Source organism: Hordeum vulgare, chromosome 2H (genome assembly GCF_904849725.1).
Source record: "Hordeum vulgare subsp. vulgare chromosome 2H, MorexV3_pseudomolecules_assembly, whole genome shotgun sequence".
Classification (NCBI taxonomy): Eukaryota; Viridiplantae; Streptophyta; class Magnoliopsida; order Poales; family Poaceae; genus Hordeum; species Hordeum vulgare.
Window position 1 is genome coordinate 285,723,296 of NC_058519.1, and position 12,095 is coordinate 285,735,390.

Below are 12,095 nucleotides of genomic sequence, written 5' to 3' on the forward strand. Positions count from 1 at the left end.
ATCGTTTCAGTCTACTTGATACGGACACGATGCCTATATGCATAATCATTGCCTTAGATATCTTCATAATTAATCGCTTTTCTGTCAATTGCTCGACAACAATTTGTTCATCCACCATATTATTTTCCTTTATGAGAGAAGCCTCCACTGAAACCTATGGGGCCCGGGTCTATTTTCCATTTCATATTTTCAGATCTATAATCCAGAAATACCAAAACTATATTCCTACAGTTTATTTACTTTTGTTTCCGCAATATTTTATATCTATCTCTATCAGATACCATCCTTGCAAATAACTGTGAATGGATTGACAACCCCTTTATAGCGTTGGGTGCAAGTGTTTGATTATTTGTGTAGGTACTACTATTGGAGCCTTGCTTGTTCCTCCTACTAGATTGATACCTTGGTTCTCAACAAACTGAGGAAAATACTTATCAACTATGTTGCATCACCCTTTCCTCTTCAAGGGTAAACCAACGCAAGCTCAAGAGGTAGTAGAACACACACAAGTAACTGGCAAACTAGACTTGTAAAGTAGCGACCCTCAGCTGACCCAATAACATCAGAAGGGATACGACCCAATGCAGGACAACATCTGAGAGGTACCCAATATAATCCAACCCAACACAGGCCAATAACTGGATAATTCAAGGTGATGGCCGCCCCGAACAATGTACGAGGCCACTGACAACACACGAAAAGAGGATAACAAACTAGATCCGAAAGGATATGACCCAACAACATCACACCAGAGGTACATCCTAGTGCAAGACAACAACTGAATGGGAGATACCCAGCATTGTCCGATCCACCACAACCCAACAGCCGAATAATCCACGACTCTGGACACTCCGACCAACGTCTCAGACGACACATGAAAGTGCAATGAGAAACATCATAAAAAGTGGCCCCCCAGCGCACCCACGGCCTAAAGGTCATGGAGCTCTAAGGTTGTCGGCGTAGTGAGGAACACCCTGACTCGATGAGAGGTGGTAAAGACGCCAGGAAGACGTCACCGTGACGGCGAGCGCGGATGCCCCCAAGAAGCAGGTACTCCAACATTTTTTATAGGAGTAATTTGGCTTTATTGTGTGCCATATTTGTTAGTACCTAGCAATGACAACTCTACCCTCACTCTCTTTCAGCCTCATTATGTACGTCCAGGATCCTTCTATAGTGGCTCCGCCTCCTAATACTATTACCTAACTATCTTATTGTCAATTTCTTATTTGGCACCTCCTCAATAAAGAAGATATCTTATTTACCACTTTTTCAGCATCATAGACAAAAACTTTAATGGATACTTTTGTATGTCTATCTCTATGAAGAGATTAGAGCATGTTCAATAGATGATGTTTGTGTAAAAATAACTAATTTTTTATCTCCAGAGGCCAAAAACAGCGCTCCAAGAGATGATGTAGATGTAAAAAAACTTACATCTCCGCCTCCCGGAGATGTAAATTGTACCACGAGATGTGAAATCCCATCCACCAGCCAACTACTCAATCACCAGTTCTTCCCCTTCCGCACGACCAGCCGCCGCCCGACTCCCGCCCGCCCGCCTCCCGCTCGCCGGTCGCCGCCGCCATGGCCTACGTCGATGACCCCGCCGCCTTATCCGACTTTGTCGTCTGTACCCTGACCCACCTTGCCACGGCCGCCGCGTCCGTGATACCTATCCCCAACGCCGCCGCCTCTAGCTCCATGCCAACGCCGCCCCGCAAATTCGCCCCGCCCCACCCGATCATCGTTGCTCCGAAGGCTGCAAAGAAGAAGGGGGTCGTCAAGCCTTGCGGTGGAGGCGTCAAGCGGCTCGCGGCGCGCCCGGTCGTAGATGAACAATAGCCGAACAACAGCCGCGCGATGGCCATCCAGTTTTTTCATCTCCAGTTTACATCACCTGTTGGAGTTGCACTTTTACATCTTTGTTTTACATCTTCTGTTGGAGTTCGCTCTTTTTTAAAGATGTAAAAACCACCTTTTGGTGATGTAAATATAGAATTCCTACTTTTACATCTCTCCATTTACATCATATATAGGAGATGCTCTTATATTCTAGGAGTGTGGGACGCTTATGTTTCTTCTTTTCATAACATGCATTCTCTTGGATGCGTAGGGTCATGTCCAATGCAAGAGGGCTTATACAGATGCCTAAAGAAAGAGAACAATACAAGTTTCACAAGATTTAACACAATATTATTTTAGAGGAGTCTAGACACCTAAAAAGAAGTAAGATTTAACTTAAACATTGAACTTTATATTAAAGGTGCCTTCGGACTCCCTCCCCTCCGCATTCGAGCGGAGTCACGTCCAGTGATAATTCGGTAGTTGCTAAAACACCAATCCATGCAGTCCACTACGCAGAGGGTTGCCGAACAGGCGTTAAGAAGCAATATCATGATTTGGGTGATCTTCCTTTAGATGGGAATAACTCTTAGTGTACAAGCTAAACGGTCTAAACATAAACAATGAGTGGCCAAGTCAAAAATAGCTTGCTTGTCGAGTGGTCGAACCCCCAATACCAAGAGGTGTGCATGGCCTCAAACCGAGTGCTAATTCCTCTCTCCAACCTATTTCCCCCTCTACCTTCCCTAGTTTCTCGTTCCTCCCCACGACATTATTCTCGCGCAAAGCTTCTCCCTCCTCCCTTGCAGCTAGCATCTCCCTTCTCCTATCTTGCCTCGAAGCTCCATTTCCGATTTTATACATCGTGTAGGGGGGCTTTGAAGACGCACAAAAATGGTGATCTCTCTCTCTCTCTCTCTCTCTCTCTCTCTCTCTCTCTCTCTTTCTCTCTCTCTCTCTCTCTCTCTCTCTCTCTCTCTGTGTGAACTGGTTCTTGATCAATGAATGTGCATGGTCGGATAAATTGTAGGCGAACTCTGCATCTGGTCTAGCTGTGCACGATGACTGCAAGATCAAGTTCTCGGACCTGAAGGCGAGACGGAGCTTCAGGTTCATCGTGTTCAAGATAGATGAGAAGACAATGGAGATTAAGGTGGAGAGGCTTGGTGAGACCAGTTACGGCTACGAAGAATTCACAAACAGCCTCCCAGCCAATGAGTGTCGCTACGCTGTCTATGACCTTGACTTCGTAACCGACGAGAACTGCCAGAAGAGCAAGATCTTCTTCTTCTCCTGGTATGGGCCTACTTGTACTACATGCCTATTCATGATTGTGACTATGATTTCTCCCATTGCAACATAGCCTTAGTCCATCAAGTTTTATTTTTGAACTTCTCAGTCCATCAACCCTGTAAAAGGCACTACAACCATTCCTTCTCTTTTACTTATTGTTTTGAATATCCTCAATCTCTAGTATATGATGTTTCACCATAAGTTTTCTTCATCGCACATAGTATTGTTATAATTCTAGTATCCTAAATTTTTTCTGCTTCTGTCCTCTTTATGTAAACACCTTTTTATTTTGAAAAATCTATAAAAAAAATGATGTGAGAACAAATTCTCACAATTTTGGGGTGAAAAAATCAATTAATATTATCCAATTATTCATGAGCAGTCCAAATATAACCTTTTCTAGACAACAAACCTAAATATACATTTGTTGTAAAAAAAATGAATGCCTGCATTCTAAAACAATATGTAACTAAAGGCAGAAATAACCTAATCACTACAAAAAGTCACCTTCAAGAAAAAGTTGAAAAGTTACTACAACCACGACCCCACTACCTATTAGTCATCACCAATCAAGAGGGCATTTGATATTGGAAGAGGCATTTTGATCAATGGCACTACGAAGCTTTTACGTCAATCCTTCCTAACCGATGATTATATGGTAAGCCTTCATAACTTGGAGCTAATTCACACTAATTTGTAAAAGGAATTAGGTGTTGTATGTTATGATTTTATGATAACTAGGGATAATGTGTGCTAATCAAAATTGTGTCCTGATCTTTGCTAATTTGGCCTAATTATATTTATTCAATTTTATCTTACTTAAAATTACTAATATGCATGTTCTTGTTTATTTATGTTTTGGTTGGTGGCCGGCACCATAGTTTTAGCATTATTAATTGTGTTATTAATACATAGGGGAGGTGTGAGATTTGAGGGAGATGTCGGAAGGTGAAGGGTGTGTTTGGGAAATGTTCTCACAGACCCCCTATATATAGAGAGATATACGGGTCATATTTAGGGTGTGGAAGAAGAGGGAGGGATACTGGAAATGCTATTACACATTCCTAAATTCTCTGGTAAAAAATTGTTTGAGCACGTACATAAATGCCTTCCAAAATTTATAGTTTTGAGAAAAAAAATGTGAATGATGACTAAAGCTCTTGGCGCCAACTGAGAAATGGTTTTTCTTGATTTTGGTCAAAAAGTTATAGATCCGTGGTGTGTTTTATTCGACACCTTTGAAGCACTACTTTTTTCAAAACGGAGGCAAAATAATTGCCTCATCAATTAATTAAGAAGAAGAAAACTGCCCAGTTAATTTACGAGAAATGGGTGAAAATCGATATAAACACTCCAAAGCGGGCTACTAACAAAGCATGAAATACTACGACCACTTACGCATTCTATCCAATGTTTTGAGCACACAACAACCACATCCCTCAACACTTACACAACATATCCAAACCCGCAATACCAACTTAGAAAACCAATTCCAAGTTGATGACACAAGCATCAGAGCACTATCCATCATAAAATTATGTACGCCTTCTCTTTGGTGTTACACTTCTTATCGTTTCTCACCTTTGTTTTTTTCCTTCAAGAAGAGACACGAGTCTTGTTGTAGTTGCGAGCGTAGTTTTCGTCAACCAACCAACTCCTAGAACAAGAAGTCAAGACACCGCCCATATCAATATCCTCAGCCATAGAAACCTCCAGTCCGGAGGACTCACGTGCCTCCAGATGCACACATGACACAGGTACAGCATATCCCTGTCACAAAATTACTTATGCGTCCACCTTTAGATGCTCCACTTACAAACTCAAACATAGCTCCCCAAGCTCAGGCATGGTCTGCATCACTAGAGCCACAAGCACGGCGACAGACTGGATGGAAGACAATATAGGAGACGAGTAGACATCGATGATGAATTGTCTCCACCATGATGGGAGAAACAACCAAATAACTCCACCCCCGTGTCCTCCGCTGAGCAAACACTGGACACGCAAGGAGGATGTGATGTCGGAGTGGTCTGCAACATAGCCGGTACAAGGGAGAGTCTACTCAGAGCAGCCCCCACTAGTTTCAATAAACTTCCAACCTGCACTAGACGACCTTGCAGTAGCACAGTCTGATCAGCGAGAGCCGCCTGTACCATCACGTCGCACTGGGTTATCGTGTTAGCGGAAGAAGAGGCGACATACGCCCAAGACCCATGGTTGAGCTCCTTGGAGGGGATCACAGATTGCATTGAAACCTCACATGAAGCAGGAGCACATCAATGCATGGTGCCGAGGCGAGACATGGGTGGCACGACAAGGCATGCCAGCGAGCTTACATGATGCCAAAGATTGTTGTATTCGTGGGCACGATGACTATTCTCCACGCAACGGGAGCATCGGAACGGATCTCTGGATTAAGCCGTACTGTGCCCACGAATGAGGCATTTGTAGCATCTACCATGAAGCCAAGCCGGGATGGGACAAGGAGCCTTTGTCGGGGATGGCGATCATTTCGTATGAGGCCTGTCACGACATTGTAGCACCTCCAACCAATCCTCATTTGTGTCTACCTCATGCCGCATGCACATCCTGCTGGAATTGAGGCTCTTGGTGACAGCCAATGGTGTTTCAGGGGACAACTTCTCTTCATCATCTTCGTCGTCATAGTCAGTAGCACAGGAACATAACATAGATCACGGTGCACATGACAGCTCGTCCCCCAAGCCAACCACGGTGCACTCTGGTTCCATTTTTTTGCCCCGTCGTCATTGGCCCGAGCAATAGGGGCTGACTGCAGCACACCCGAGAAGGCACGAACAAGCATGACAGAGGCGGCTAGCATTGGGGCTAAGACTGCTCATAGTGGGGAGTAACATATAATAGTATCATGCATATGTTACTATTGTATGATACTACCGTCATAGTCCATAGTATCATAAACTAGTATTATAGGTGATCTCATTTATTGACATGCATGACACATACTCCCTCCGTTCCTAAATATAAGACCTTTTAGAGAATACATTATAAACTACATACGGATATACATAGACATATTCTAGAGTGTAGATTCACTCATTTTGCTTCGTATGTAGCTTTGTAATAAAATATCTAAAAGGTTTTATATTTTGAAACGGATGGAGTAGTAGCATAGCATTTAACATGATATGGTATCTACCTATGTTACTATAACCCTCTCTTTCTTTTTTAATTACTTACCACATCATGTTTGCTAGTCCCAAGACTATATTACTAGCTATGATACCTTCACTATGGCCAGCCTAAAGCATTTGTCGTCGCAAGATTGGGACGCGACACCTTCAGAGTTGACACCCCGTCTTCCTTCCTATATCCACAAACTAGGGACAGCAGACGTGGTCAGGGGCAGATGCTGGCAGCCGGCATGGTGCCAGCAGCCGGGGCGCCTGACGCTGACCATTGCTTGGTCACCACAACCGCACCCACAAAGTCAGCAACCCAGATGTGCTGACCCAGCGACAACAGCGAAGAAGATAACTCACAAGCCAGGAACCTCCAACCTGGACTCGGGGAATCGGACAAGACCACAAAATCCAGACCTTGGAGGAAAGACGCAAGCGGCGCAAGGTCAACAACTATAGTCGTGGTTGGAGATGATGCAGGACCGTCAGCCACCGTGGAGATTTGCGTGAGCAGCATAGCTCGGCGAACTAGGTGACGGAGCCGTGCGAAACATGGCGTGGGAGAGAACTTCGCGGGGAGCTCGGATGTGGTGTCGCCACCCTGAATAGAGGTTGGAGGCCGGACATCCGAGAGCGACTTGAGGCGCCTCCGTTTTTTAGTCGCTCTCATAGTACGTTAGTTTGAAGAACTATTTTGATCCTCCTACGGTATATGACATTATGGTGCATTATGATAATCATATTTAACTGGATTAATTCTGGATACTGGAATATATACATCCATATACCTTCTGGCTAACTATTTTCAGTACCATTTTACTCCATTTGTTTCATAATATAAGATGTTATTATAATTATTATAATTGATATACTTGTATATCAATTATAATAAGATTAGAGCATATCCATAGAGCCCTTAATTTTGAAAATTTCAAAATTCAAACTTTCCAGTATTGTGAGCTGAAAATTTCTAAAAGTTCTAAAGTTCTAAAAAAATAGACATGTATACAAGGATGTAATGTGTATGTTTAAAATTTCAGGATGAAATACCTCGAATTGCGAGCTGAAAAAAAAAACAAGAACATTAACGATAAACTATACATATGCTAATAAACCTGACTTTTGTTTATTTTGTGTAGCTCTCATTTTAACATATTTCGTCCTGAAATTTCCATGCATGTACATTATGTCTCTAGTTATATGCTATTTTTTCCAGAATGTTTTAAATATGAAAAGTTTTATTTTGAAATTTCCGAAATAAGGGCTCCACGGAGCTTGGTCTCCATTTGTTATTTTTGTATAATAACAATATTATGGGATGGAGGGAGTACAAGTTAATTTCCCCATACACATAAAATTTACGGGTGAAATCTATACCTTCACTTAAAATGATGGCGTGTTTCCTTATTTTTAATAATATAGGTCTCCTGACACGGCAAGAACAAGGAGCAAGATGCTTTATGCAAGCTCCAAGGACAGGTTCAGAAGGGAGATGGACGGCATCCAGTGCGAGATCCAAGCGACCGACCCTAGTGAAATGAGCCTCGATATCATAAAAGGCCGAGCTCACTAATGAAGCACAAGTACATATACTCCGGCTTCACAACGTACAATGAATATATCCATATGAAATCCTTCCGCAATCGACTTTGGCTCACGTCATACCCATGGATTAATTGGCATGGGATACCTCTCGCTTACAATTATCATTTATATCTTTTGTTCCACATGCTATCTTTCAATTTTGGGGATAAGCTCTCTCAACATTGATGCCCATATGATTTCCTAATTCCATTATTTTCCATGTGCTTGTTCCAAAAAATTTAAGGTGTATGGATGTATGCAATTTGTTGGTCCTCCCTGTAAGATTTGAGAGAAAGGTTTTGAGTCTTCACACTTTATTCAATCTACATCATCGGTACTTATACAGAGGCAGTACAACGGCAGCTAACCGAAACCCTAAGGAGCAAGTCAGCGATTAGAGGATAACGTGCGAGGTGGGCAGCGATCCGAGGTATGCGGACGTGCATGCGTTGCCAGGTCGTTGCCATGCTTGGCTTGCGTGGGAGCCAAGTTGGGCTACCGCCATGGGCTGCGCATGAGGCCTGTTTCAACACCCCCCCCCCCCCCCCCCCGCAGTCGATGCCTCGCCGTCTGAGACGCAGAGACTGAAGTGAAATTCCCGGAACACCGACGGTGGAAGCCCTTTGGTCATGACGTCGGCGAATTGTTGAGCCGTGGGAACGTGAAGAACACGAACGTGCCCTAGCGCCACCTTCTCGCGGACGAAATGGATGTCGATCTCGATATGCTTGGTGCGACGGTGATGGACGGGGTTGGCGGAGAGGTACACCGCCGAGGCGACGTCGCAGTAGACCACCGTGGCTTCGGCGACGTCGCAGTGGAGCTTAGTTAAAAGCTGACGTAGCCAGGAGCACTCAGCAACCGCATTGGCGATGGCACGGTATTCGGCCTCCGCACTAGAGCGGGACACGGTGGGTTGTCGTTTAGACAACCACGACACCAGGGAAGGCCCCATGTAGATGTAGTAGCCAGAGGTGGAACGGTGAGTGTCGGGGCAGCCGACCGAGTCGGCGTCGGAGTAGGCGACGATGTCCAACGACGAGGAGGCGCAGAGAGTGAGCCCAAGCGAGGGAGACCCGCAGATGTACCACAAGATGCCCTTTACCAAGGTCCAGTGAACATCGCGTGGGGCATGCATGTGGAGGCAGACTTGTTGCACCATGTACTGAAGATCGAGTCTCGTTAGCGTCAGGTACTGGAGGGCACCGACGATGCTGCGGTAGAAGGAGGCGTCGGAGAAGGGGACGCCAGCCTGCCCGGAGATCTTTCCCGAGGTGTCGATGGGTGTAGACGCTGGCTTGAAGTTGGTCATGCCGGCGCGGTCTAGCACCTCGAGGGTATACTTCTTCTGATAGAGGAAGAAGCCATCGGGGCGGTGCTACTTCTTGAGCTTGCGTTGGTTTTTCCCTTGAACAGGAAAGGGTGATGCAGCAAAGTAGTGATAAGTATTTTCCTCGGTTTGAGAACCAAGGTATCAATCTAGTAGGAGTATCAAGATGAGGCACCAATGAACCTGCGCAAAGACAAACACACTTGCACCCATCGCGATAAAGGGGTTGTCAATCCCTTCACGATTACTTGCAAGGTGAGATCTGATAGTGATGAAAGGTAAATAAGTAAAAGTGCGGCAAGGTATTTTTGGTATTTTTGTATGTAGATCTGAATATATGATGTGTAAAACAGACCTGGGGGCCATAGTGTTCACTAGAGGCTTCTCTCATGACAGCAAGTATTACGGTGGGTGAACGAATTACTGTCGAGCAATTGATAGAATCGCGCAAAGTCATGACGATATCTAAGGCCATGATCATACATATAGGCATCACGTCCGAGACAAGTAGACCGATACTTTCTGCATCTACTACTATTACTCCACACATCGACCGCTATCCAGCATGCATCTAGTGTATTAAGTTCATAACAAACATAGTAACGCCTTAAGCAAGATGACATGATGTAGAGGGATAAATTCATGCAATATGATATAAACCCAATCTTTTTACCCTTGACGGCAACAACACGATGTGTGCCTCGCTACCCCTTCTATCACTAGGTGAGGACACCGCACGGTATGAACCCAAAACCAAGCACTTCTCCCATTACAAGAATTACAGATCAAGTTGGCCAAACGAAACCCATAACTCGAAGAGAATTACAAGGATACGAAATCATGCATATAAAATCAGAGGAGACTCAAATAATATTCATAGATAATCTGATCATAAATCCACAATTCATCGGATCTCGACAAACACACCGCAAAAGAAAGTTACATCGGATAGATCTCCATGAAGATCATGGAGAACTTTGTATTCAAGATCCAAGAGAGAGAAGAAGCCATCTAGCTACTAGCTATGGACCCGAAGGTCTGTGGTGAACTACTCACCCATCATCGGAGAGGCAATGGTGTTGATGAAGAAGCCCTCCGTGTCCAAATCCCCCTCCGGCAGGGCACCAGAACGGTCCCCAAATGGAATCTCGCGGAGGCAGAAGCTTGCGGTGGCGTAAAAGTATTTTCGTGGCTCTCTCTGGAGGTTTCGGGATTTTTGGGAATTTATAGGCGAAAGAGGTAGGGCAAAGGAGGCAAGGGGGCCCACGATCCGGCTAGGCGTGCCCCCCTAGGGCGCGCCTAGGGGGCTCGTGACCTCCCACGAGACCTCCTGCCTTGGTTCTCAAGTCTTGTGGGTATCTTCTGTTATGGAAAAAATCATCCCGCAGGTTTTATTCCGTTTGGACTCCGTTTAATATTCTTTTCTGAAAAAGGTCAAAAACACGGAAAAAAACAGAAACTGGCACTAGGCAGTGAGTTAAAAGGTTAGTCCCAAAAATGATATAAAAGGGCATATAAATGCATATATGACATCCCAAGTTGATAATATAATAGCATGGAACAATCAAAAATTATAGATACGTTGGAGACGTATCAGGCGGCGTGTTACCTCCACGCCCAGGAAGTAATGAAGTGCGCCGAGGTCCTTCAGGGCGAACTCGTGCTGAAGGAGGCCGACGAAGTGACGAAGGAGGCCGTCGGTGGAGGCCATCAAGAAAATGTCATCAACGTAGAACAGAAGGTACGCCATGTCGGTGTCACGGCGATAGACGAACAGCGACGCGTCGGACCTGGTGATGATGAAGCCGACTCGAACCAGGAATACAGCGATGTGTTGGTACCAGGCGCGGGGAGCCTGCTTGAGACCGTAGAGGGAGCGAGAGAGCAGGCAGACATTGTCGGGGCGCGCGAGGTTGACGAAGCCAGTCGGCTACTAGCAGAAGACTTGCTTCGTCAGGTGCCCATGCAAGAAGCCATTGGAGATGTCGAGTTGATGGACGACCCAGCGGCGCGAGTAGGCGAGCTGAAGGACGCGACGAATCGTGCCAGGCTTCACCACGGGGGTGAAGGTATCGGTGAAGTTGATACCAGCACGTTACCGGAATCCAACGGACGACCCGACGAGCTTTGTACCTGTCTAGAGAACCATTGGAGTGTAGTTTGTGCCAAAAAATCGACTTGTCGCTGATGATGTGAGCGCGAGCAGGGCACGGGACAAGCTGCCAGGTGCGGTTCCGCAGTAGCGCGTCGTACTCGTCTTGCATGGCGGCGCGCTAGTGAGGGTCCTGGAGCGTCGAGTGAACGAACGCAGGGAGCGGCGAAGAAGCAGTCGTGGTGGCAGCGCAGAGGTACTCGCTGGAGGAGTACTTCCGGTTGGGACGATGTATACCCCCGTGCGCACGGGTAACTACCCCGGAGTGGACGGGGGCAGCAGGTGGAGTGACCGCCCCTGGGGATGAGGCCGATGGACTGGGCGCAGTCGAGGAAGAGGCCAACCCCGAGGCGCATCACGCACGTGGTGATGGTGTCGTGGCGTCGGGAGCGGCGGCCAATGGTGTAGTAGACGGGGCCGAGGCTCGAGAGGCAGCTGGTGGAGGAACCACCGGACCCGGCGAGCCCACTGCTGCAGGGGTGGCAGGGGTGGTCGGCTCCGCAGCTGGCGCAGCACGGCGAGGACCACGGGTGCGCCGCAAGGAGGAGCTGGCGGTGCAGGCAGAAGCGACACTCAAGGGCGCCGAGGTGCAGGGGGTGGGACTGTCAGCGCCGAAGACGAGCTGGAGACCTGTTGAAAGGGAAAGACCGACTCGTCAAAGCACACAAGCATGGAGATGATGACGCGCCCAGATTCCGGATCGAAACAACGGAAGCCCTTGGTATTGGGA

At 46.3% G+C, this 12,095-nt stretch overlaps 1 protein-coding gene across 1 annotated transcript; it reads left to right on the plus strand.

The window, feature by feature from the left end:
* Window positions 1-2,549: 2,549 nt before the first annotated feature.
* LOC123430008 (actin-depolymerizing factor 9) lies at window positions 2,550-8,192 on the plus strand. Its single transcript, XM_045113952.1, has 3 exons — window positions 2,550-2,742; window positions 2,876-3,141; window positions 7,722-8,192. The coding sequence occupies exons 1-3, from the start codon at window positions 2,740-2,742 to the stop codon at window positions 7,870-7,872; spliced, it is 420 nt and encodes a 139-aa protein (XP_044969887.1). The 5' UTR covers window positions 2,550-2,739; the 3' UTR covers window positions 7,873-8,192.
* Window positions 8,193-12,095: the final 3,903 nt, after the last annotated feature.

Coding starts and splice junctions, on each gene's coding strand:
- LOC123430008 (XM_045113952.1), top strand. Junction 3,142..7,721: donor AAGATCTTCTTCTTCTCCTG/GTATGGGCCTAC, acceptor TTAATAATATAG/GTCTCCTGACACGGCAAGAA.